We start from the raw sequence: 27,123 nt of genomic DNA on the forward strand, positions 1-27,123 counted from the left end.
TTTAAGATATTCTTCCACTATCTTCTTACCTATATTGTTTCCTTCAGGAAATGTTCTGTTATCATCTTTGTTCTATGGATGATATGTCTTTTTTCTTTGGCCTCTTTCCAGATTTTCTCTTTATTATTAGTTTGGAGAAATTTAGTTTTGTGTTTTGGTGTAGTTTTCTTTATGCTTGGGGCTAAGCTTCTTTCATATATGTTTATAATTTTCATCAAATTTGGAAGTGTTAAACCATTGTTTCCTCAAAGATTTTTACTGTCCTCCACTCTTCATTTTTCTTTGTAGACTCTCTCTATATAGAGTCTCTTGAATTCTCCTGTCACTCGTAGATTTGTTTTTATTTTTTTCTTTAAATTATTTCCTTTTGGGTAATTTCTATTATGATGATTTCAGGATCGCTAATCTTTTCTTCTGTAATACGCAATTTCTTATTAATCTTATTTAATGTATTTTTTCATCTCACCATTGTAATTTCCATTTCTAAAGATTTGAATTGAGGTTCTCTTATTTTTATATTTTTATTTACATGTTTCGTACCACTATTTAACTTTCAATATTCTGGAATCAGACCAGGACTAAAATGAAGGATGAGAGATACCATCTAGGGTCCAAAATTTAAGAAGGCACTCACTCTCAGGAATGCCCAAGTGCTAATTTGGTTCTGTTTCGAATACAGTTTGAATAACACTTTTAATGTCCGTATCTGCTAGTTTTTACATCTGTGTGAATTATGGGTCCATTTCAGTTGACTGAATGATTTTTCTCTTTGTAGGTCATATTTTCCTCCACTTTCCTAATGCTTGGTAATTTCCTATTGAATGCCAGACTTTGTAAATTTTACCTATTTAAGTAGTGGATACTTTTATGCTTCCATAAATAGTCTTAAGCTTTGTTTTAGAATGCAGTTAGTTTCCTTGCAAGCAGTGTTATCTTTTCAGGTCTTACTTTTGAGATAGGATACATGGGACTGGAGCAGGGCTAAGAAGTGAGCAAATTATTTGCCACTCCTGAGGCAAGGCCATTTGATATGGTTTGGGTCTGTGTCCCCACCCAAATATTATGTTGGATTGTAATATCCAGTGTTGGGGGAAGGACATGTTGAGAGGTGATTGGATCATGGGCACGATTTCCCCCTTGCTGTTCTCATGATAGTGAGTGAGTTCTCATGAAATCTGATGGTTTAAAAGTGTGTAGCAATTCCTTTGCTCTCTGTTTTTCCTGCTCTGCCATGGTATAAAGTGATTGCTTCCCATTTGCCTTCTGCCGTAATTGTAAGTTTCCCGAGGCCTCCCAATCATGCTTCCTGTTAAGCCTGCAGAACTGCAAGTCAATTAAACCTGTTTTCTTCATAAAGGGCTACCCGAGGGTAGCTCTTTATAGCAGTGTGAGAATGGATTAATACAGAAAATTGGTATTGGGAATAGGGCACTGCTATAAAGATGTCTGAAAATGTAAAAGCAACTTTGGAACTGGGTAATGGGCAGAGGTTGGAACAGTTTGGAGGGCTTAGAAGGCAGCACGATGTGGGAAAGTTTCCTAGAAACTTGTTGAATGGTTTTGACCAAATTGCTAATAGTGATATGGACAATGAAGTCTGGACTGCAGTGGTCTCTGATGGAGATGATAAATGTCTTGGGAAATAGAGTAAAGGTCACTCTTGCCATGCTTTAGCAAACAGACTGGTAGCATTTTGCCCCTGCCATAGAGATCTGTGGAACTTTGACCTTGAGAGAGATGATTTGGGGTATCTCGCAGAAGAAATTTCTAAGCAGCAAAGCATTTATGATGTGACCTGGCTGTTTCTCAAAGTGTGTGCTCATATGCATGAACAAAAAGATTTCTAAAACTGAAACTTATATTTAAAAGGTAAGCAGAGCATAAAAGTTTGGAAAATTTGCAGCTTGACCATGTAGTAGAAAATAAAAACTCATTTTCTGGCGAGAAATTTAAGTTCTTTAAAGAAATTTGCATAAGTAATGAGGAGCCACTAAGTGGCTCATTTTAGACATAATATCTACTCCATGCAAAAAGCTTTTGTAATAGGAGGTCAAAAACATTTGTTATGAAATTAATTAACCACCTTCTATGCTGGTTCCCCAAAGTATCAGCTATGCCTTAGGACATAGTCTGAGAGAGTTTAAAGTTAAAATGTTCCTTACAATAAAAGGATATTGGAAAATAAATTAAAATTGAAGGGGGAAAAAGAGTTTCAGTGCAGATGACCTGGTTAGTGATGGAAAAAAAGGTCAGGTATAATATAGCATTCCATTTCATGTTTAAAATGAAAAATGCCTACATATTGGCAGGAAAAGTCTGATCTTCTGATTCAGCCAAGGGGGTCAGGTTAACACTTTATTTTTTAAAAGAAATAGGTTGTATAATTGGTTGCTTGAAATTAATTGGAATTTGGTACAATTGGAGAACCATTTTCCCTGAAGACTCATTCCTCTAAAATTGAGCAAATGTCAGAATCAGACATTAAAATACTAATGTTTGTCTTCTAATTCTCAAAGACTGTATTGTGTGTGTTTCCTGTAGACATGTATACATGAACTTTCCTAGGCTTGTGTAAATGATTCACACCAGGCTGTCTGTGACCATTGATCCCTTAAATGAAAGCAGCATTTTGGAAACTATTAGTGAACTAGAAAAAGAAAGAATGATTAGAACCGTAATTGTAACCCTTTCAGATTCAATGTCTTCTTTTTAAAACAAATATTCTTTATCTATTAGCATTTGTTTTTTATTAATTTCTTAGCATTTACATTTATATACAGCAAAACTAGCTTTAGTTTTGATGTGTATTTCTGAGTTTTAACACATGTATAGATTGCTAGAACCATCACCACACCAAGTAAAAGAATAGTTCTACCACACTCCGAAATTCCTTCATCCTTTCTCTTTGACTTTTAACCCCACTATAATTCCTGAGAATCATTTGCCCATGGAACCTGTCACAATAGCTTTGTCTTTTCCAGAACGTCATAAAAATGGAATCTTATACTAAGTAATCTTTCAAGAGTGACTTCTGTTTGGGTCAACTCTTCATCGTGTTTCCACACATCTTGTGGTAGTTTTTGTTCTGGGCTGTCCTTTTGAGGCCGTTTTCTATGACAGTTTCAAGGATGTTTGTTAAGACAGAGGTACTGTGCCCCTCTAAAGCTTAAGAAAGGTTTATTTCTTGAGCAGGATCCTGAAGATTTTTGTCTTCTTTTGAGGCAAACATTGGGCATAATTGCTTGGAGCTCCCTTTATAAGGCTGGGGTGGGGGCAGGGGGGTTCTTTTTCTTTTTCCTTAATTTTTTTGAGATGGAAACTTGCTCTGTCACCCAGGCTGGAGTGCAGTGGTGCCAACTAAACTCACTGCAACCATCACCTCCCAGCTTCAAGTGATTTTCCTGCCTCAGCCTCCTGAGTAGCTGTGATTTCAGGCACCTGCCAGCACACCTGGCTAATTGGTTTTGCATTTTTCGTATCACCATGTTAGCCAGGCCAGTCTCAAACTCCTGAACTCAGGTGCTTCACCTGCTTCAGTCTCTCAAAGTGCTGGTTATAAACATGAACCACTGTGCCTGGCTGGCCAAGGCTGTGGGTTTTCTAAGGTAGAGTTCCTCAGCTGTGACAAAAAACTCAGTGTACAAGGTGTTTATCTGAGTCTGCCATTGCATTGTGCCCATGGGTTGGGGTCTAGAAGAACTGACCCAATCATGAAGCACATGCTGGCTGCTGTGCTGTGAGTAGTAAAATTCTTTGTCTCTGACCCAGGAGTCTCTTGTTTTCTGTTAGCATCTATGACACTGTTGTAGGCAAAATTGTTAACTTTGAAGCAAGGTAAAGCCTCAGACACTTCATAATTCTTAATACTTCCTCCACTTAACGTACTGCATTTTGATGCATTAGGTTATTTTATGTAGCATTAGTGTATCAGCTTCCTAGGGCTGTTGTAACAAACTAGCAAAGGTTGGATGACTCAAAACTACACAAATTCATTTTCTCAGGGGTCTGGTGACCGCAACTCTGAAATTAAGGTGCCAGCTGGGCTGTGCTCTCTCTAAAACCTACAGTGACATCTTTTCTTGATTTTTCCTGGCTTCTGGTGGTTTGCCAGAAACCATTTGAGTTCCTTGACTGGCAGTTGCATAACTAAAATCTGTTTTCTTTGCCACATGGCATTCTTCCTATGTGTGTCTATTTTCATATGGCTCCTTTTATATGGACACCAGTCATATTGAATTAGGAATCCACCCTATTCCAATATGACCTCTTCTTAACTAATTACATTTTCAATGGCTCTGCTTCTGAATGAGGTCACATTGTGAATTACTGGGGTTGGGGACTTCAACATATCCTTTTATGGGGTGGGGGCACAATTCAACCCATAAAAAGTATTGTTATTGCTAGCTACTATTCCATTGGATAGATGTACCACAGTGTGTTTATCCATTTTTCTGTTGAAGAACATTTGTGTTATTTCCAGATTGGTAATTATGAGTGATGCAGCTAAATATTTGTATGCAAGTTTTTGTGTGAACTTAAGTATTTATTTCTGTAAGGTAAATATCTAGGAGTGGGATTGCTGGGTTATATAGTAACTTCTTCTGAAACTGTTTAACTTTATAAGAAACTGTTTTCCAGAGTAGCTATATCATTTTTGGATTTCCACTAGGAATATATGAGTTCCAGTTGCTTTGTATTCTCTTAAATACTTGATGTTATCAGTTTTTTTGTGTGTAGGTTTCTTTTTTCCTATTCAGATAGATGTGTATTGGTATTTCATCTTGGCTTTTATTGGGAGAACCAGCCCCCAGTATTTTAGCGTAGGTTCTTTTCTATTTTCCTTAAGCTTCGGCCGGTTTGAGAAAAAAAAGAGAAAGAGTACAAAGAGAGAAATTTTACAGCTGGGCCTCCGGGGATGATGTCACATGTTGACAGGTTCCGCGATGCCCCTTGGGCTGCAAAATCAGCAAATTTTTATTAGGGATTTCAGAAGGGGAGGGGGGTATGAACAGGGAGTAAGTCACAAAAATCACGTGCTTCAAAGGACAATAAAAGATCACTAAGGCAGAGAGGCAGAGCAAGATCACAAGGCCAGGGCAAAATGAGAATTATTGATGAGGTTTCATGTCCCATTGGGCATGCATTGTCATTGATAAGCATCTTAACAGGAAACAGGGTTTGAGAGCAGACAACTGGTCTGACTAGAATTCACCAGGCTGGAATTTCCTAATCCTAGCAAGCCTGAGGACACTGCAGGAGACCAGGGCATATTTCATCCCTTATCTTCAACTGCATAATACAGATACTCCCAGAGCAGCCATTTTAGTGACCTCCCCCTGGGAATGCTTTCCTTTCCCAGGGTAATTCCTTGCTGGGAAAAGAATTCAGTGATATTTATCCTATTCACTTTCTGTAAGAAGAGAAATATGACTCTGTTCTGCCCAGTCCCACAGGCAGTCAGACCTTATGGTTATCTCCCTTGTTCCCTGAAAATAGCTGTTATTCCTGTTCATTTTTTAGGATGCCCAGATTTCTTATTGTTCAAACACACATGTTTTACAAACAATTTGTAGAGTTAACACAATCATCACAGGGTCCTGAGGCAACATATATCTTCAGTTTGCAAAGATGACGGGTTTAAGAGATTAAAGATGCATGGAAAATTGTAAGAGTATTGATTGGGGAAGTGATAAATGTCCACGAAATCTTCATAGTTTATGTTCAGAGACTGCAGTAAAGACAGGTCTAAGAAATTATAAAAGTATTAATTTGGGGAACTAATAAATGTCTATGAAATCTTCACAATTCATGTCCTTCTACTGCAGCTTCAGGCAGTCCCTCTGTTCCGGGTCCCTGACTTCCCACAACAGGCTTTCATGGGCATTTCCCTAGTAAGTAATGATACTGAGTCTCTTTTCACATGCTTGTCATCTATATACGTTGTCTGGTATGTTTGTTCAATCTTTTGCACAATTTAAAATTTGTTATTAAACTTGGAGAGATTTGTATATATTCTGTATACAAATTGTCTGATAGATATGTGATTTGAACACATTTTCTTTCAGACAATTGTTTGTTCTTTCATTTTCTTAACATTGCCTTTTACAAAGGAAAAAATTATAATTTTGATGTGGTCTAATTTATCATTTTTTTTCCTTTATGGTTTATGTTTTTGGTGTCATCTGTGTAAACTCTTTGCCTAACCCTAGGGCACAAAGATAGTGTTCTATGCTTTTATCTAAAGATTTTATACTTAGTATTTTAGACTTTATAAATCCATGGTCCATTTTGAGTTAATTTTTGTATAAAATATGAGGTAGAGGTCAAATTCCTTTTTTCTGCCAATGGATCTCCAATTGTCTACCACTAATTTGCTGAAAAGTTATCTATTCACCATTGAAATATCTTTGTACATTTCTCAATTGACCATTTGTGAATTTGTTTGTGGACCTTCTGCTCTGTTCCACAAATTTATGTCTCCATCCTTTCATCAATACTACACTTTTTATTACTATAGATTTGGAGTAAATTTTAAAACTGGCTAGTGTGAATCTTCCAACTTTGTTGGACTTTGAAAAACATTTTGGTTATTCTAGTTCTTTATTCTTTCTACAATATATAGATTTTAGAATCAGTTTGTCTATATCTACAAGGAAAACTTGCCAGGGTTTTGATTGGGATTGCATTAAATCTAGACAGCCAATTCATTTGAGAATTGACATCTTAGCTACATTAAGTCTTCTAATCAACTGAGCTCTAATGAACTCAGTGTCTTTCCATTTTGTAGTTTTTCTTTGACTTTTTAATCAACATCTCATAACTTTGTAATTTTTGTGTTCAATTTTATACATATCTTAAAAAACTTGAGGAAAAAAGCCTACTATTTTACCTACTTACTTTTATCTCTTCAAAATTCACTTAGTAATTCTCCCCTTGTTGTTTCTACCACTTTAAAATTACAAAGTCATAAACTTTCTCCAATCCTTATTAGACTCTTACATGGAAAGATTCACCTTAACCAAAAGAAATATATCATAAGTATTATTCTTTTGTCCTCCCTGTTTGGAGGAACGGAGGCAAGATGGTGCACTTCCGGGTTCTTCATCCCCCCTCCCAACTCTTCCCGCGTGCGAAAATGCAGCCGGCGACCCGGGAAGGTGCAGACCAACTGGGCATGTGCCAGGTGACATCAATCTGAAGAGACCAAGATTTACCTGGTCGCACCTGCGGAACGCCCCTGACACGCCCATGCCCCACCTATTGCCCTCCCACTCCTAGAAAAGCCACTCTCCCCGCCACTGAGCCACGCGGACTTCCCAGCTTCCCAGTCCTGTCGGGATGTCGGAACTCCGTCTGAGAGCTTGGGGGAGGGGAACTCTGCTGGCCTTCTTTGCCGGAGGCCAACAGACTTCTTCTCCACACCTTAGGTTACTAAAATAAACTTGCAGTTTTGCGCCTGACCTTTGCCTACTTGCTGGTTCTTTTGTGCTCGCTCTGGTGGTCTTAGAAAAACAAGACACTCCCCATCTAGATTTACTACGCCTTTGTCAAGGTAGTGGTTACATTGCTGTGGTAAGCAATGAATTCAGTTTTGTCTTATTTATAGGCTACTTTGGTAGTATTTTCCAGTAGTCGAACAGTGTTGCATGAGGAAGTGATGCCAGGAGCTGTGACCATCCTTTGCAACCACAAGGACAGAAGTCAATAGAAGAATAGTGTGAAAAGGATGGAAACAGCCTCAGTCCTTGGTGATGCTGTTGAGCCACCAAACTAACCTTGGGGCCTCGAAGTCCCGGATGTCCTTGTCCAGGAATTGTAAATGTCTCTGTGGTTTGAACCCAGTTAGGTATTTGGTTACTTGCAGCCAAAATATCTCCTGATACAAACACTGATTTGGCTCCATCCTAGCTTCTCATTCTCATCACTTTTCGCGCCCCAACCCTCCTTTGCTTTAACCAAGTGGTCAACATATCACTATTTTTCTGGATCTTTTCCTCTGCTCTTACTTTTTCCTCTCACACCGGACGCCCCTCCAGGACTGTTCCCTCCCCAACCTCACAGACTTTCCTCTAGGTAAGAAGGTTCCAACCAAGTCAGCTTTGCCTGGGCTGTTTCTGACTACACCTACCCTCTCAGCCCCCCACCACACTCACAGGTGCTCACACATGCATAAACAATCTTCACCTATGGAATATCTGAAGCACTCATGTGACTCTGCATGCTGCTGAATACAACAATAACTAGTTTACTGAGTGCCTATTTTCTGCCGGGCACCATGCCTACTACTTTATTTGCATCATCCCTTTTGAAACCCATGAAAAGCTTATGAACTAATTACTGTCATTGCCTTCATTTCACCAGGGAGAAAATGAGATGTAAAGAAGCCTAGTTTCTCAAGGTCACACAGACATCTAATAAGTATCAGAGCTATAAAAACTCCAACCCAGGCCCAACTGTAGGCCAGGACTGGTGTCAAGTACACTATACAGAAGTGAGTACCTGTAGCACACACATTAATTTATTGTCACTGCCACTGAATATTGTGAGAGACTAAATTTTGTCTTGAATTTCATAGTACTCCTTTCTCTGTCACAGGCCTAGTAGAAATAGCTACACATTAATCCACCCAGTTGATCAGGTGGTAGTCCTCTCCCCAAGCACTCTCACGGGCTTCAGCGGTGGCCTTATCCTCTCTATAAACAGTTATCTTTATTAGCCTGTGACTAGCCCTGTCAGAACCATATGAGTTAACTTTTATTAAGATGTTAATAGCTGACAAAGGTTGGTGGTTTCCTTCTCTGATTTGTATCTTAAAAAAAAAAAAAAAAAGATTTTTAGAGAAGGTGCTTTTGAACTTAAAGGAATGACTCATGGTAAAACTTCCGGAAGGTAAATGGTGTTGAATATATATTCAAAAGGCATTTTGTGAGCAAATTCTGGCAAGCTGATGGTGATAATGGGTGTGGTTGTTACAGTAAGGTGGGCTGGTGTGAAAGAAGAAAACTTTTCAATATGAAAGCATTCCATTCTCTTCAAGGCTGGGCAGTTTTTTTCACTGATTCTTCACCAGGAATCTCCAGATACTCCACCACCACTAATCTCCTTTTTCTGGGTCAAGTCTAATACACTAAAACAACCACAACTACAAAAACCACTGCTTTCTTCCCATAACCCTTTTAGTTGTGAATGTTGTATTACATACTTAAATAATTCCCACATTTTTGTGTAAATTCATATTCATTAAACAACTATAAATGAAAATTAAATTCATCATGCATAATCTTGTGTAACAGCCATGTTAAGCAGTAAAATATTTGCCTGTGCTAGAAAATCTGTAGAAATAAAAATATAGAACTGAGTTTTAAGTTTGCTGTAGAAATAAATTGGACTGGGTTTCTCAAACTTGTCTGATCCATAAGAATTTTGGTGGATGCTTATTACAACGTAGGCTCCACTCCAGACCTTTGGGGACCAGGAAATTCTTTTGAGAAAGAGCAGGAAACATTGAACGGGGTGTTTCGGCTGTTCTTCAATAAGGGTTTGCCATTTGGAATCTGGGAGTGCCCACACCATAAAGCCATGCCAAAAAATATTTTATTTCTCCTTCCCTACCTCCCCTTCTTCCAAGAGACAACATGCCAGGCAGTGTTTCATTCTAAGAATGCAAAGATAGCAACAATGCTCACTGCAGTGCCGGATAGACAATAAACAATTACATGCAGTGGATTAAGTGTCACTTAATCCAGGAGGTAGTACAGGATACTGTGTGCTTAGAGAGGAGGAAATGATTCATTCCAGTACTTAAGACAAATCTGACATCTGCACATAGAAGATGTATGAATACAGACCCCGAGGGTTGAGGAAGCCTGGTGTCTTCCGAGCATTGTAAAAAGTCCACTATGGCTGAAGCTCAGGGTCAAGTTTGGGGTAGATGAGACTGGCAGGAATCAGATCGTGAACACACTTACATGCCACCTCTTAAGGCTCTCTGCAGGACAGTCCTGCAGACAATCTGGAATTGCTGAGAAGCCTAAATGTTTCCAGCAATTGGTATAAAAAGATTTGAAAATATAACATGACAAACATGTCTTAGGAGTGAAGTTTAAGTCAACTTTGTTCTAAGCTAATATTCTATAGCAGTCAATTAAAACTTTGATAATCTAGTGGAGACTCTTTTCAGCTGATACACAGCAAAATACATAAAAAAGCTGCTTTGGTTGATGCAGAAAGCTCAGCCCCATGTCAGTATTCCTGGAAATACAAGCTTCTAGCCAACAGTTTGCAAATCAAAGTTCTGTGCTTTCGGAAGACTGAATAATTGCATGGATATTTAGAATCTTAATATTGAAGGGTAATTAGTTCAATGTCTATCTCTGAAGAGAGTTTCTTCGACTATATTCAGTGTAACTCCTTCCAGGCAGCATCACTCAGGAGGTGTCTAGGCACTAAGTAAAGTCTGCCCGGGTTTTAACACTTGCAGTAAAGGGGAGGCACTTGCACTCTCCTGCAGCTTACTCTGTAGTTAAGCAGAGCCATTCCTTAAGCTTCTACTCTATGGTAATTAGGCATCTTTCTGATTTAAAGAATGTCTTTTGGGATAACCAACTCGGTATTATATCTATCATGATTTCTGATGCTCACCTTTTAAGTTTCTTCAGTCCTTCCTTAAAACAGACTCTCTTTCCTGCTGGGTCTCCATTCTCCCATATGCATTCTGATTTGACAAAGTTGCCTTTTCAAAATTCCATCACCAGACATAGGTACAACAATTCTTTCACTACTTTCTGCCTCCCATTTCTATGTATGCATTTTTTAAGAAAGAAATTCGTTCTGAAAAGGCCTGGTCAGGGGCTTTTCTGGCTAATATTACCTTAAAATATATAAAGAAGTAATATCCATGAAACGAAAGAGCAGCTGTGTTAAGCCTGACAGTGACTCACTGTACAATGGAATGCTGACATTTAACATTATAATAAAAACTGGTATGTTGTTAAGATTGGCAGGCATTTTGTGTGTGTATGTGGAAAAAATAAGGACCTAGAACGGTGAAAGGAACATGGCAGAGGCCTGGTGTTTGAGCAATGAATAAAGTAAAAAGCCACATAACAAGGGAAAAGGACATCTCTTCAGTTGCGGAGATCTCAAATTTGTTCAACCCAAGGGGCTTTCAGTTTTGAAGAAACTGGTGGGGCAAACCGGAAGATCCCCTTTTCTAAATGGAGTGTGACAAGAGGGATCCAGTGAGTAAGAGACAGGAAATAGTAGAGTGGAAGTGTGAGACATTTAAGACAGACCATTCCCATGGTGCCTCCTATGGGGCTGACTTCATGTTGGGGGCCCTGGTTTCTGGGTAGAAAAATGGATGTGTATTAAAATTTATTTCACATGGATGTGGCGAGGGTGAGAGGGAAGACGTGTTTCAGGACAAGGCCATTCTGAGGGTTTCAGCATCACCATGACACCTTGTTCTGGGCTGATGCCAAGAGATACTTCCAGCTTTGGCGTCATCCTAAGTCACACACTGTAGATGGGCAGAGATGTTTCTCCTCCTCTCCAGTTTGTTCACCTCACTGCACAAGTTTAGTCTCTGAAGATTTTTCTTTCCTTTCCTCAAATACCATTTAAGGAGAACAGAAGTAGAGGATATTTTAGACAGGAAAAACAGCTGATGCAGGGTCAAATCTAGCTCTTCATTCTTGAAAACACAGTTGAAAATTCAGCACTGAGTTTGAATCCCATGAGAGTGAAGTCACCAAGGGGACTGGGTGCAGGAGGACGGGGTCAGGAGGTCGTTTCTGTGTGTATGTCTGTGTCTGTGTGTAACCAGAGGTACACTGGCATGAGCAACTACATAATTCTATAGTTTCTCCAAAAGTGAAGGAGGGAAACCTAATAATTGATGGTCTGGAAAGGGTATCCCTTTTGAAAAAATAACTAGTTCTATATCAACCTTTTTTGAGAGACCAAACTATTACGGAAAAATACACAGTATTACTTTCCTAACCATTGATCAGAAAGAGCAAGCAATACTCACATCAACTGCTTATTTTAATGTCAAATGTTTATTTCTATGCCATAGTTGCCTCAGCACAATTTGTAAAAGAAAGGAATCCAAAAAATGAATTTTTGTTTAGTCAGGATATTTTCTCTGCAGTTATAAGAAAGAAAATAAACACCATGATACCAGAATCACCATTTCTTTCACATCATTCTAGTAAGTTGCATCTAAATATTTTCCTTGGTTGCCACTTTTTTTAGGATGGAGAAATATCCACAGGAAAAAATGTCTGAATTCATTAAAATAAACTTGGGATAGTCTTTGCCAGACTCTATCTAAAACATCTTTGTTTTGGTATGCTATATCACTAATTGCCATATTTTTATTATTTAATATAACAGGCATACTTTATTATACAAAACAAAGTGCACTAAAGATGAACAATGTTAGAAACAAACTAAAATTTGGTGTATCTTAAATCTTTGGGTGATTAGATAGTAGCTGAAGCGTGGGTATACAAATTTCTTATTAATACAAATGCAACTCTCTTCTGTGATGAAAATGCACTTAGTAGCCTAGTACTTTTTGCTTTAGCAGATAGGGCATCCAATACAACTGAAACAACCTGATAACAAATTAATTTTATTTTTCAATAAAAAGGAATGCTCTGGTTTCTTAACTGGCTCCTTGAGGAAGCCAGAAGATGGCATCTGCTCTTTAAATAGACTTCTCTTATCTGATTTGAGACACAAATCCACCAAGATTCTTACAGTGGAAGTAGGCACCACCCCTCAGATCACAAGGCCCCTAGGAAGAAGCCCTGTGGAAATCAGCCTGTGATGTGTGGTGGTGGGCCAGCACCTAGAAGACACGTGGTGGTTGTGCACATAAATCCCTTCAGCGGACTCAGTGGAAGGATGAGAATTCTATAAGTTCATGCACATTTTATTGAGTAGTAATATAAAATGCTTTTTCTTTTTCATTGTTACAAGTGCATGCTTTGATTGCCAACATGTCAGAAGTCAAATTACAAAGGCAAGGCTTTAGGCTGTAGTGAATTACTTGGGCACTTATACAATTGTTAAAAAATATGAATGGACTTTTGTTGTTGTTTTCAGAATGAACCAGTTGTAACCCGTAACTGATATACAAAGGGAAAAAAGTGAAAAAAGTACATATTTTGTGGCACATGACAGAACAGAACAAAATAACTAAACTGTTATGACATTAACAGTTACCATGCATTTAGAGTTTCACATGTAACTACAAACTGATTATAATTTCACAAGGTTTGCTAAACATGCTAACCATCTACATGTGCACTGACAAGCTTATGTTAAAAACTTTAAAGAATACTCTCCCCTTTAGATTTTTTCAAAGCTTTTTTTTTGATTACAAAATTTCAAAGGCATTAAGCATTTTAGAGAATATAAAGTACGCCAGTATACATACATTTCCAGTATATGTCAGACCACTAAGCGCATTACAGTCCCATACAGGCCGATACAGCCATTTTTTTTTTCTTAAAAAACATGCATAGGCAGATTTTTTTTTTTTTTTTTTTTTACAGAATATAGATGCTTTATCACTGTACTTAATATGGTGTCTTGTTCACTATACTTAAAAATGCACCACTCATAAATATTTAATTCAGCAAGCCACAACCAAGACTTGATTTTATCAACAAAAAACCCTAAATATAAACAGCAAAAAAGACAGATGTAATTATTCCAGTTTTTTTAAAACTTAAAGAAAAGAGATTCATTGCCGAATTAATAAGATAAGTGTTATATGGAAAGAAGGGCATTCAAGCACACTAAAGAAACCTGAGGTAAGCATAATCTGTACAAAATTAAACTGTCCTTTTTGGCATTTTAACAAATTTGCAACGTTCTTTTTTTTTCTTTTTCTTTCTTTTTTTTTTTTTTTTTTTAAGACTGCCTAATTCAGTTTATAGCCATTGTCTGACAAGAGTAGCAAAACATTATCAATAAATAGTCCTTAGTTTGTACATCATTTTGTTAAAAATGTTTGATGTCATCCATTTTTAGTGCTGCGACTGTAAACGTACAATAGAGTAAGAAATTAGACAAAGTTTTCATGTCCAGTAACAGAATAAAAGGCCTTTCATTAACCTATCTAGAAGTCCCCAACGCAGTAGGAAAACATGTTCATTCCCCTAACATTGCAGTATATACTAGCGTTAGCTTTCTGTTTAAAATTTTTTTCTCTATAAGCATTTTTAAAAGGCATACCCCAAGGAGGTGTTTAATCACCACCCCCACCAAAATATAGTTTATTCTCTCTTTCCCTCTTTTTTAATGATAGTGTAAACTGAATCCAATTCCTGGCCCCCAGAGCAAATAAGCTACTGTCAGAGGCAAGAACATCCAACTGCTGATATGCAGCAATCCCCATCATGCCCTGCAGCTCAAAAAAAAAAAAAAAAAAAGAAAAAAAGAAAAAAAAAGTGAACAGGAAGTGGTCACTGAATATTGCTGCTATTACTGCCATTGCTGTCCGTGCCGTTAGTCTCTGAGGTGAGAGCCTTGTTGATGGAGTTAAGGTTGGCGTCAGAGGGCATGGCATCTCTGCGAGGCGGCATCCTCTCATTAATTCGGTCTAAGCCCTTGGCTTCCTCGAAGCTAGTGATCTTATGTTGTGGTGAAAATCCTTTGATAGCTAAACAGAAAATCATTAAAAAGAGAAAAACAGGATTATCCAAAGGAAAACAAAAGGCACAGCTGTCGCAGCAAGTGATGTTAGAGATTTCTCAGTGAGAGGGAATCCTTCAGTGAAGAACAAAGTGACGGGACCTGCACACCACACAACAGACTCCTTACCATACTCGGAGGTAACCAAAGGTTTGAAAACAGCCAATGTCTCTTGCCAACCAAAATGTCCTCTTGAAGTTATTAAGATGTAAGCATTTCTCCTGTCTTCATGAAAGTTTAGATCAAAGAAATCCAAAGTGGACACGTAAAGAGGAAAGCTGCTTTCAGGGACAAGCCTTTAGAACCAGCATCAACTGGCCACATCATTAGCATGATTACTGCATCAAACACCTTAACCTAGACAGGCTGCAGCATGTCCCTCTTTGTATTCTTCCATTGTGCTAGGTAATGGCAAATTCAGTGGAATCAGTATGTCTGCTATACCTGAAAACCTAGTAAAGGGCTTAAAGCAGGAGCTAAAAGGAGCTAGAAAAGGAATTAACCAGGGCATTTCCATGCCATCTCAGAATCCCAGAAAGAACTTCTTGACAAACAACTCAATGATGGCATGAAAAAAAATGAAATTATAAACTCCTGTTTCTCCACTCAACTTTGGAAGCATGTGGAGTGAGTGACAAGGTAAGAGAAACTCAAAAAAATCAAGGTAAGATCACTAGGTAGAAATGTATTATCTGCCCTTCAGCAGTGAACAGGTCAAACTGATGTTCATCTGGTATCCATTACTGCCTAAATGAAAGAAAAACTCAGTAGATCAATGTAGATGTAAGTGATGGTTAAACTATAACAAGGAAAAAATGCCTTTCACAATATTTAGTAAAAATGAATTGAACTGGTTTTGGTCCTATTCAATTAAAACACGGAATCTCAAAGTGGGAATGATACTTGATTTTTTAAAAAAGTAATCTTTAGTGTGCTACAGAGCTAGGTAAGGCATTTGTGCAAAAAACTTAATGATCTCTTCAGTGAGTACACCAACTGGTGGGCTGCAAATAAAACACATAAATGGGGAACCAATGACATCAGTTTGCTTTACTCCCTGTGAAGTGCAAGCCAGATATTTCAGGGCCAATCACCAATGCTCAATTGGGCTGCATCACCATGGCTGATTAAGGATAATTTCATGGTACCTTTATCCTCCCAACCTTATTTGGGGGGAAAAAAAAGGAAAGCAGTTTCAAGCTGAAACTTTACCAGTCACTCCTATGCAAATGTGCAGTGCCTTTTATTAGTATGGATGAGATTCCTAAAAGATATACACAGTCGTTTCAATACTCATTAAACGATAAGAAATAAGTTTCCCCCCCCTGCATTTTAAAGGTTAGCATAATGGTGATTAGTCAACTGTGAGAGGAGTAAGATGGGGAAATGGGGAAAGACCAAGGCCCAAAGCAAAGCTTGTTAATTCTTCTCTAATTTAGTAATAAATTGCAAAATAATAGAGCTGTCTAACGAGCACCCACCCTGAAAACTAACTCAATTATTTTGAAATACAAAAGAATGGCACGAAGTGGTACTCTACTGTTTTTTTTTTTTAAAACTACTGTGAATATAATTTCATCATAATTAACAGGTATAAAAGTTTGTCATCATTATCATTTATGAAATGATTTAATTAATTTAAATGGTAAAAGTGAAATTTCTAGGTTTTAAAAGCCAATAGGGTGGGAGTGTCAAAATTAAAAATCTAGTGAGAACAATGGATACTTCTGGAATGGGGCTCCATTTCTAATCATTTTTGTCCATCCTGGTATGGAAGAATGTGCTCTGCTGTAGTTGCTGGTCAGACAATGGGTATTAGCAATTTACATTGGTAGTATACTTAACACAACACAGAGTCACAGAAACCACAGAAAACAGCCAAACTATCAACAAGAATGCACACTGCAGATTAGAATTTGCCAAGAGGAATAGAGAATTCCCACATAAATAGCAGTTTATTCACTGCTATTTAGGAAGCAGTTGTATTTTCTCTTACAGTGCTATTGTTTCCCCTACCATATCCAAATCATGTACAAATTGGAAGAGTCTAAAGTGGCACTTTTTATATCATACCAAAGGACCATATGCACATAATTTTGAGAAAAACAAAAAAATTACCTTGCAAGAACAAAATACAACTGAAGAATTTTGTTTTAAAGGGGAACTTCAAATTATTATTTTTGAAATTTCCAAAGGATATGGTATGTATATTATTAACAACTATTTTGATTATGCAGTTCTCTTATAACTATATATTCAAAAAGCAGTCAAGTAAAAAGCAATTACTAAAGGGTCGACTCTACTGTCCTTTTGAGTAGTGCTAGGACACAGCTGGAGATGGACACTTCTTGATTTCCCCTGCAGCTCCTAGTCCAGTGCCTGGCACAAAGCAGACACTCAGTATACATTCATCAATTGAGTGCTACTTGATAGTTGCTATTCATGTTATTGGCCACTTACACAGCCACTAGATGCTTTTGAACTTTTTATAATATTTAGATGGTGTTAATTCTCATACAAATACCAGTAGGTTAAAATTTGATTTAAGATTACCAGAACTGTTCATCTCATGTACAGCTGTCTCATGTTGGAATATTTTTTAGAGATATAAATTAATGTTGAACTACAACAAAGCACTATTTAAATGAACATTTTTTTCCTTTGGCTACAAACTTCTGAATACTAGAATTAAGATGGCTATTTTTATTATCTTCAGTGCTGCCTGAAAGTGATTTGAGGGAGGGACATGGTTCAGCTCCAAGATTATTGTTTTAGAAGCTACTGGTCAAAACAGCTGCCATAACCCCCACCCCACATCATTCAAAATATATAATCCTTTTGTTTTCTGTGATTCTATTATTCATCATATACAAAAGTCAAACATAGCTTTAAGGGAAAGAAACAAACAAACAAACCATAGAAGGACATTTTCCCCTTTAAAGCAAGAACATTTTGGTTAATACTGAGCCACAACTGTTAGCTCAACACCCACACACTCTGTACAAGCTACAGCAAAAATATGAATACACCCAGCAGAGCCCTTATCTGTTGCAGGTACAACAGAAAGGGGACTGGCCAATTTACCTTCATCAGCCTCAATAGCCTCAACAGTAGCTGAAGAGAAGAAAGGGGGTGCAAAATGAATGAGAAAAATGAGCAGAGGATTTTTTAACTCTAAGAACAAATCAGTGACCATCAAAGGAGCTAAGAGAACTAATGTTCCTGGTAAGTGCAAGATTCTGGCACAGACAACAAAACAGAAATGCTAAAAAGAAAGAAAAAAATGCCACAGAAATTATAAATTTAATTTATGAGCTGGATACGCCTATCTGAATTAAATGCTTTAGTTTTTGCCCAGTAAATAAATAACAAACAATTAACCCTTTAGGAAAACACTTAGGAAAATTTCTTTTACATGGACTGAATTATAAGAGATTATGTAAATCTCAACTGTGCTTCTGACTCACACAGAATGCTATAAAACCTCTGCTATGCTTGGTGATTTAGTTTTAAAATGCCAGACAAAATGACGGAAGTTGAAGCAGTGCCACAGTATCAGTGGGCTCAAACTATTTAATATTAAATAGCACTATTTCCTAATGTGATGGAAAAGCAGGGGGATTCAAATTTAAAGAAAAAAAAATCAGAGTGTCTAAGGAGATAATGCATGTGACTCTTTCAAGATAAACACATCGGGCATGATTAGATTTGGGGGTCGGTGGGTAGGAAGAGTGTGAAGGAAAAAGAAAAAAGAAAACGTATGATATAATCTGGACATCTTTTTCCAGCAAGCCCAATTATATTTTCTTTTCCTTAGTGGAATATCCTTTTTGGAAATAAAATTCTTAAAATGTTACAAATCAAGTGGAAATGTGCCAGTAGTGGCAATAATTCTATCAGCATTTTAAAGAACAGGCAGCCTAAATACTGAATATACAGAAACAGCGTATTTCAGAGGCAGAACTTGAAAAGCCCATTGCTTTATCAGCAATTTTTGTAATAAGGTTAGGGTCTAAAGTTTCACTATGTAAATGTATGAGTCTTTCTATGTTATTAAGGTTAGTTTACACTTCCCTAATTAAATCTTAAAACTTCTCTGTAACTCCAAAATGTTTAATATTAAAATTCTACCCCTTGACTTTAATTTGCATTTTTCTTATAATTCAAGATTTTAAAACTACAGCAACTGCAAAATGTGCACTATAACTTACTTACAGTGGATTCTAGATTCCTTATGATAAAAACAGGGAATGGTTATCACTATGGAGAGAGAGTACATAGCAAAGTTGTAAGTAGTTTATCCTTTTAGACAAATTGAAGGGCATCAGGCAATACATTTTGGAGTTGTATCAATGGACGTGGTTTAAAATATACAGTAAGTTCTCAAACTCATATAGAAAGGTTTCAACCCATATGTCTTTTATGTGTATGTGTGTTTGTGTGTAGGTTCAACATAGAAAAACACAAACCAATGGATTTAAAATAAAATAAAACTGAATAACCTAAGGAAAAACACAGGTGAAAATCTGGAAATGAAACAAAGAACTGGAAAAACTTAAGTAATGTAAATTTCAAAGTAAAGCAAAACATTCAGAATCACACCAGCACTGACATATTAGAACTATGGTACTGCCCACTATTAAATGTTCTAAAGCAAATGTAGCCCACAGTTTCTGATAATACACTTGCTGTGCCTTAAAATGTGCTTATCAGAAACTAGATTTCAGTCAGTTAGGTAGATGGTACATTTTGGACACGTAAATGATCCATATATGCTAATGTTTTAGTAAGATATTTAATTTGGTAGAAACATTTTTATGTGTGTTTTTTTAAAACTTGTTAAAATAATTCCTAGCTGTAAATTTAAAGGGGGCATTTACTCCTCAATACGATGTATCTTCCTACCTTCACTTAAACATTTTTGTCTTTTTGTAAAAACTCAAAAGACACTGATTTGGAATACATTCATCTGAAAATAGAGACAATTATTGGGATGCAGCCATGATGTGATCATTCAACAACACTATATTCATGAAGTTGATCACTACTCTTCATGTAGAAGGTTATTAAATAACATAAATGAGAATAGTGAGTCTTCTAGATTGAAGGGCAGGGACAGAAAAGAAAATACAAAAATGATTCAAGGAAAGATATAGGAAAATAAGCAAAAGGCTGAGAATGTTTTGAAAAATCTTACAGCATATTTTCATTTTCTTTTTTTTTCTGTTAAAGCCTCATCTAATAGCAATTTCCTAGTGTTAAAATTGTAGTCTATGTAATGATAATAGCAGTTAAATTTAATAAAAAAGTAACAAAGGTGAAATAATTTATAGGACTGTGCTGCTAACATGGTAGCCACTAGCCCCCTGGCTTATTTAAATTAAATTTAATACAAATTAGATAAAAGAAAACATTTAGTTTCTTGGTTATATTCCCTATATGCTCAACAGTCATATTCGCCTTCTGTATAGATACAGAAATTTCCACTACCACAAAAAGTTCTGTTGGATGGCACTAGTCTAGAAAGCTACACATTTTACCATAAAATCTGTACTGTAAAGGAAATGCTCCTCTTTTTTCAAAAATGTAGTTCTACTCAGTCTCTTGTTTTCAACTGATAAATCAGAGAAAAGACACATATGGCTTCCGATTTCCATTCAAGAGGATAATGAAATCATCTCCCTAAAATTTAGAATTACAGGTATATTTTAGTTTTTGTGTGTATGTGTTAATCTCATAAATGAAATGGATAACCAGAATACTTATCAAAAATGTAATTTAAAAGTTGTTTTTGACAACGGAGTGGCTCAAAGTAGTCAAACCTATTGTGCATGTAGGCGACCTAAATGAGCTGTCCTGTAGCTAGGCTGAATACATGTAGATTCACATGGGAATGAGTGAATGGGGGAAAGGTGGAGTAGAGACCACATTCCAGAGAATGAGGGAGCTATTATGTTGGACATGACTGATCAAACTGATTGGGGTTTCAGCCCTTCTGCCAGCTGAGAAGAACTGAAGACCAAGACAGAGCTTAAATGAATGAATAAATCAGGGCTCTAATGACACAGCTGACTGTGATGCCCTGGCACACAGTCATACCCATCGGTCTGCTTACCGCTTTGTAGGGTTTGCTTCCCTCCAGAAAGTACTCCGCTGGGGAGCATGCCAGTCGGGGTCAAGCCTTTCAGCGTCAGCACACTCTCACTCTCTTCTCTGGAAGGCACAATGAGGGGTGGCATTAACCTTTAATTTCTTTTGTGCAAAAGAAATGACTCAAAGGAAAAAAAATGCATATAAGAACCCACATTTCCTTCTATCTTGGCTCTCTGGATCTTTTTTTTTTTTTTTTTAAACATACTTTATTTTAATTTATTTATATACTAGTAATGTTCCATAAATGATTGCTACAATAAAGTTTACATTATCCAATTAGGGAGGTTCAGTTTCTTTTGAGTATCGAAGACAGAGAAAACCATTTTGATTTTGTAATCAGGCATCTCAATAAAAAGTGTTTGTTGTGCATTCTGTATGTTAAAAGTGAGCCATAGTGAGTGCTGATGTTAAGTTTTTCAGCCAAGGCTCAGCAAAAGTAAGAGGAAGTGACTTGATTTGACAGAATAAAAAACAGAGCATATGGAGATTGAAAAAAAAATCTGATTTGTGGATTAGGGAATCAGGAATTACATTCAGTGGACTTTTAGAAATTAAGGAATTTAGTAATTTAGATGTTACATGAAAAACACAGAAAATAATGGCAAGTAGCCAATAAACCTACTGGCAAAATTTCCCAGCTTTTTTTTTTTTTTTCAGTCACTTTCCCCACTGATTTGCTAATATAAAATTATTTTCTTACTCAGCATGACAATTGTTTTACAATCAGTTTTAAGTACACCATTATTTCAATTATATTTATTAATTACTTGACACTATTAATCATTTTGAATTGTTAAATCCTCATAATTAAATAACCATGACTAAATAACCATTCAATCTTTCCACATAGTGATATTTCAATTCTACATAACCAGAAAAAAGTCTTCAAAATACAAATTGTATACACACACACACACACACACACACATATATTTGTGTTTACACACACACACACACACGAAGAGAGTTTAGTACGTAGAATTATCTACTCCAAATTTTTATGAAGGTGTCTCACATGACTCAAACAGAATTCCTGAACTTTTCCCCAAACCTGCTACTACCACAATCTGTTTTCAACTCAGAAATTAGCAATTCCATCTTTTAGTTACTTAAGAGTAAAGGATCACTCTTCAACTCTTTTTATCCTAATTCCATATCCATTATATCAGCAAATATTGAGGGCTCTGCCCTCAAAATATTTCTAGTTTAACCAGTTCTCACAAAGCTACTACCTCACTTCTTTCGACAACAGCTTTGTTGAGATATAAACTTGGCATAGAATTAACCTAAAGTGTTAGGATTCAATCAATGGTCTTGAATATATTCACAGAGATGTACAGCCATCACCATAATCAATTTTAGAACATTCTCATTACCCCCAAAAGAAATTTCATACCTATTAAGCAGTCACTCTCTATTTCCTTCAGCCCTGTATCACTTCCAGTCACTTTCTGTAGATTTGTTTCTCTTGGACATTTCATATAAATAAAATCATATAAAATACAGCCTCTGTGACTTCCCTCTTTTGCTCACCACCAGTATCACCTACCTGGATTGCAGGAGCCTTCCAAATGGTCTCTCTGCTCCATCCAAGTCACACTCTTGCCCCCTCCTCCCACAGCTGTTGTCAGTATGGCAGCCAGAGTGAGGCTTCTCATACCTATGCCAAATCCTGTCACTTGTGTATTCAGAACTCTCTAATGGCTTCTCCTCTCCTGATGGGTGAAAGGGAGGTTTCACAAAGGCCTTAAAATAAACTAGCTACCCCACACTCTCCTGTTGGCACCCATCTCTTGGTCTACATTTCCTACCAACGTCCACTTTCCTTAGATATACCCAGCACACTCCACCGAGGGGCGCTGCACTTTTTTGTCATCCTCCTCCCCTGGCATCTGTGCGGCTCACTCCCACTCTGCCTTCTAATCTTTGCTCCAATATCGCCTTCTAAACAAGGACTTCCTTAGGAACGCCATTTAAAATAATAATCCCTTTTTCTACTCCTTCTCCCTTTGCCTATTTTATCTAAGGCACTTATCACCCCTGAAAAACGATACGGTGTGTTTACTTCCTTACTTCTGGTCTCCTGCCCACTCCATTCCCCTCCTGCTGTCCCCCGCCCTCTCGCACCCCCCAGCTAGACAAGCCTCATGAGAACAGGGGTTCTGGTCTGCTTTAATCACTGCTGCATCCACCGCACCCAGACTAGAACAGTACCTGGTACATAGCTCACATTTCAAAAATATTTGCCAAAAATAAAACAGTAAAAGTTGAATGGAGAATGGAAATGTTAATCCACATTTTAGATTTCTGTATCCTCTACTGCAAAGTTTACTTAAAAATAATAGGTTTGGCCGGGAGCGGTGGCTCACGTCTGTAATCCCAGCACTTTGGGAGGCCGAGGCGGGCGGATCACGAGGTCAGCAGATCGAGAGCATCCTGGCTAACACAGTGAAACCCCGTCTGTACTAAAAATGCAACAAATTAGCCGGGCGTGGCGGCGGACTCCTGTAGTCCCAGCTACTCAGGAGGCTGAGGCAGCAGAATGGCGTTAACCCGGGAGGCGGAGCTTGCAGTGAGCTGAGATCCCGCCACTGCACTCCAGCCTGGGCGACTGAGTGAGACTCCATCTCAAAAAAAATAAAAATAAAAAAATAAAATAAATAAAAAATAAAAATAATAATAATAATAAGTTTGATGGCCGGGTGCGGTGGCTCATGCCTGTAATCCCAGCACTTGAGGAGGCCAAGGCGGGTGGATTACGAGGTCAGGAGATCGTGACCATCCTAGCTAACACAGTGAAACCCCGTCTCTACTAAAGAATACAAAAAATTAGCCGGGCGTGGTGGCTGGCACCTATAGTCCCAGCTACTTGGGAGGCTGAGGCAGGAGAATGGCGTGAACCCAGGAGGTGGAGGTTGCAGTGAGCCGAGATTGTGTCACTGCACTCCAGCCTGGGAGACAGAACAAGACTCTGTCTCAAATAATAATAATAATAATAATAATAATAATAATAATAATAATAATAATAATACTAGGTTTGAGATAATTAATTATTGTTTATTTTCATGCAGGTGTTTCAAACTTTTAAGCTTCTGTGGTCTGTCAAACCACTAGAGGTCCCCTGAAGAAATATATTGAATGATAATACGATTTGGGAAAATTGTGAGTATCTCTAAAGAATGAACACAATTTTCCTTTACATTCATATTCAAAATATGGCTTTTGCCTCATGAGTGATTATAATTCCTACATACACCAAGAATCTTTCTGTCAAATCCCGTATCAAACACGGGACTCAGGCTGGGCACCGTGGCTCACACCTGTAATTCCAGCACTTTGGGAGGCAGACCTGGGCGGATCACTTGAGACCAGGAGTTTGAGACCAGCCTGGCCAACATGGTGAAACCTCATCTCTAGTAAAAAATACATAAAAATTAGCCAGGTGTGATGGCATGCTCCTGTAATCCCAGCTACTTGGGAGGCTGAGACTTGAGAATTGCTTGAACCCAGGAGGTGGAGGTTGCAGTGAGCTGAGATCGTGCCACTGCACTCCAGCCACAGTGAAAGAGCGAGACTGTCTCAAAAACAAAACAAAAAAACAAAAAACCCCAAAAGCCATGGGACTCATCAAACAAACAATTATAACCCATAATGCTCTGAGAAAGCCAAGTAAATTATTAGCTTTTTACCTACAAAAATTTTCCAGTAATCTGAAGTATTCTTTTTAATCTTCAAAATTTCTTCAAAATTTTAATTTTGTACCAATAGTAGAAAAATCTTTTTGGGAAATCACATCTTTGCGGGGGTCACACTCAGGCTAACATCCCAGTCATAAGACTGATGTTGGGACATCATTTAACTTTCTTGGGCTTCAGTTTTCTTCTCTATAAAATCACACCTGTAATTATGGGATTTCTGTGAAGGTTAAATGATACACTGCTACAAATGTTCCAGCAAAGAAGATGGTCATTTTCCTTCCTTGCTTGCTCTTTTTTTCTTTCTTGTTCAACCACATTCCTTACTTCCCTTAATTGTGACTGCCATTCCTGCCTCATGCGGAAGCCATGTCCTCAATGGTTTCTAGCAGCTTCTTCATTTTTGAATTCCAACTATCTCTGTTGAGTTCTCATTCAAACTGGTAATCTCTGCAGTAATTTCCTCTGATGACCACGCCCTCCTTCCTGAAAGACTCTTTGCCCTAGGTGTTGTAATGCTTTTTTTCCTGCTTCTCCTTTTCCTTCTCTGACATCTTCTCAGTTCCTAGGCTGATCTTTTTCTTCTGTCTCCAGACCTATGCTTTCTAATATGTAGGCCCCAGTTCCACTTCAGACATGACTAGTCGAATTAAGATGTGCTGTAAGTGTAAAATACACATGGGATTTCAAAGACTTAGTACAAAAATACGAATAGAAAATGTCCCTTTAATAAGTGTTATATTGATCAAATGTCAAAATGGTAAAATTTTGGATATCTGTGTTAAACAGATTATATTATAAAAATCAATAATTTGTTTCTGTTTCTACCCCTTTTACTGTGATTTCTAGAAAATTTAAAAGGACAGATATAGCTCACATTTTATTTCTATTGGAGAGCACTGTTCTGAAGAATCCTTTATTCTCCCCCTCACCTTTCACGCTCTCCTTCAGCAAGACCATCAGCTTACGTTACTGCACTCTTGTCTCTGTGTTGTTTACCCTTGTTTGCATTTCTCTTTCCCTTCCTTCCTTCCCTCGTTTCTCCTCTCTTTCTTTCTCTCTCTCTTTCTCTCGTTCATAGAGTCTTGCGCTGTTGCTCAGGCTGAAGTGCAGTAGTGCAATCTAGGTTCACTGCAACCTCTGCCTCCCAGGTTCAGGCAATTCTTCTGCCTCTTCCTCCCAAGTAGCTGGGATTACAGGCACGCACCACCTTGCCTGGCTAATTTTTGTATTTTTAGTAGAGATGGGGTTTCACAATGTTGGTCAAGCTGGTCTCAAATTCCTGACCTTGTGATCCGCCCAGCTCGATCTCCCAAAGTGCTGTGATTACAGGCATGAGCCACCACACCTGGCCTCTTGTATCTGCTTTTCGAACCCTCACCTCTCTCTGAACCTCCAGGGCAGAATTTCTAAGTGCCTCTACATAAATGCTCTGCCAAATTCAATACATCCTACTCTTCCCAATAAATACCTGTTAGATACTTAAATTGAAAAATACTTCCTCTTCCTTAGACAATGGCATCCTATCCATGGCACAGACTGGAACCTCTGTAGAATATTCTGGAATATTTCCTCTCTCCTGTAGCCTTTCACATAGGTAAGGGTTCTCATGGCCAACACCGGAAATCTATTCTGGCTAATTTTGACAGGAAAGAGATATATTAAAGGTATTAGAGAGCTCACAGATCCAGAGAACTGGCTTCGATGCTCTGTAGCTGGGAAGAGTAATAGTACCTGTCCACACTGTGGGGTGGGCTCCATGAAAGGCTTGCCACTGATGTTCATAGCCAATGCCAGAGCTCATACTAATGCTGTGTAGTTAGCTCCCAAAATGCTGAGGCGGAAGCTCTTCCATTGCTGGCCCATGAGATTCCACACCTGACAGGACAATTGTCGTCCTGCCTTGCTGCCTCCTCATGATGCTCAATTTGAAACAAAGTCTTACTTACCATGCATTATTCTGACTGGCGAATCCTAGGCAACAGGTTTGTATTTTATCTGCAAGGACTGCTAAAGACAGTTTTCTGGTTCCCTGATAATGTTGCACATTTCCAAAATGTAGGAAACATGTTGGGCAAGTATATCTGACAAATTTGTACCACATTCCACATTCATTAGTCACGTTCTGTTTTCCCAAATTCCTTGTATTTGTCCTTTCCTTTGCACTTCTCCTCCCATAGCCTGGTCCAGCCTTTTGCTGGAATTACTTCAAAAGCTTCCTAAATGTTTTTCTTTTTTTTAAATTTACATTTTATTTTATATTTATTTACATTTTTGGTTATCCATATGTCACCCTGCTAGCCAATCTTGACGTTGCGATTAACATGTATAGTGGAACATGGGTTAGAGCATGCCTCTAATCTCATTAAAGTAATTCTACAACTCCTGATTGCCTACACACAAAAAAATTAAATGCTTTAACATGCTATTCAAAGCACTCAAGGATATGGACTTCAATATATTTTCAGTCTCCTTTTTAACTAGATTCCTCACTCACCTTCATGTCTTTTGCTAGTCAGTCCTTGAATATATTTAGAATTCATTACTAGATTACTAGTATTGC

The 27,123-nt window shown here is 37.8% G+C and overlaps 1 protein-coding gene across 2 annotated transcripts in view; it reads right to left on the minus strand.

Moving 5' to 3' along the window:
- Positions 1-12,043: 12,043 nt before the first annotated feature.
- PPP3CA (protein phosphatase 3 catalytic subunit alpha) overlaps positions 12,044-27,123 on the minus strand; it is a 331,326-nt gene continuing 316,246 nt past the window's right edge. For both annotated transcript variants that reach the window (XM_023220087.2, XM_023220088.1), the window contains exons 12-13: positions 20,828-20,925; positions 12,044-14,680 (exon numbers count right to left, since the gene is read on the minus strand). In XM_023220087.2, the coding sequence (XP_023075855.1) occupies positions 14,484-14,680; positions 20,828-20,925 (295 nt within the window). In that variant the 3' untranslated portion in view covers positions 12,044-14,483. The remainder of the gene's footprint in view (positions 14,681-20,827; positions 20,926-27,123) is intronic.

Source organism: Piliocolobus tephrosceles, chromosome 3, assembly GCF_002776525.5.
Source record: "Piliocolobus tephrosceles isolate RC106 chromosome 3, ASM277652v3, whole genome shotgun sequence".
In the NCBI taxonomy this organism is placed as follows: Eukaryota; Metazoa; Chordata; class Mammalia; order Primates; family Cercopithecidae; genus Piliocolobus; species Piliocolobus tephrosceles.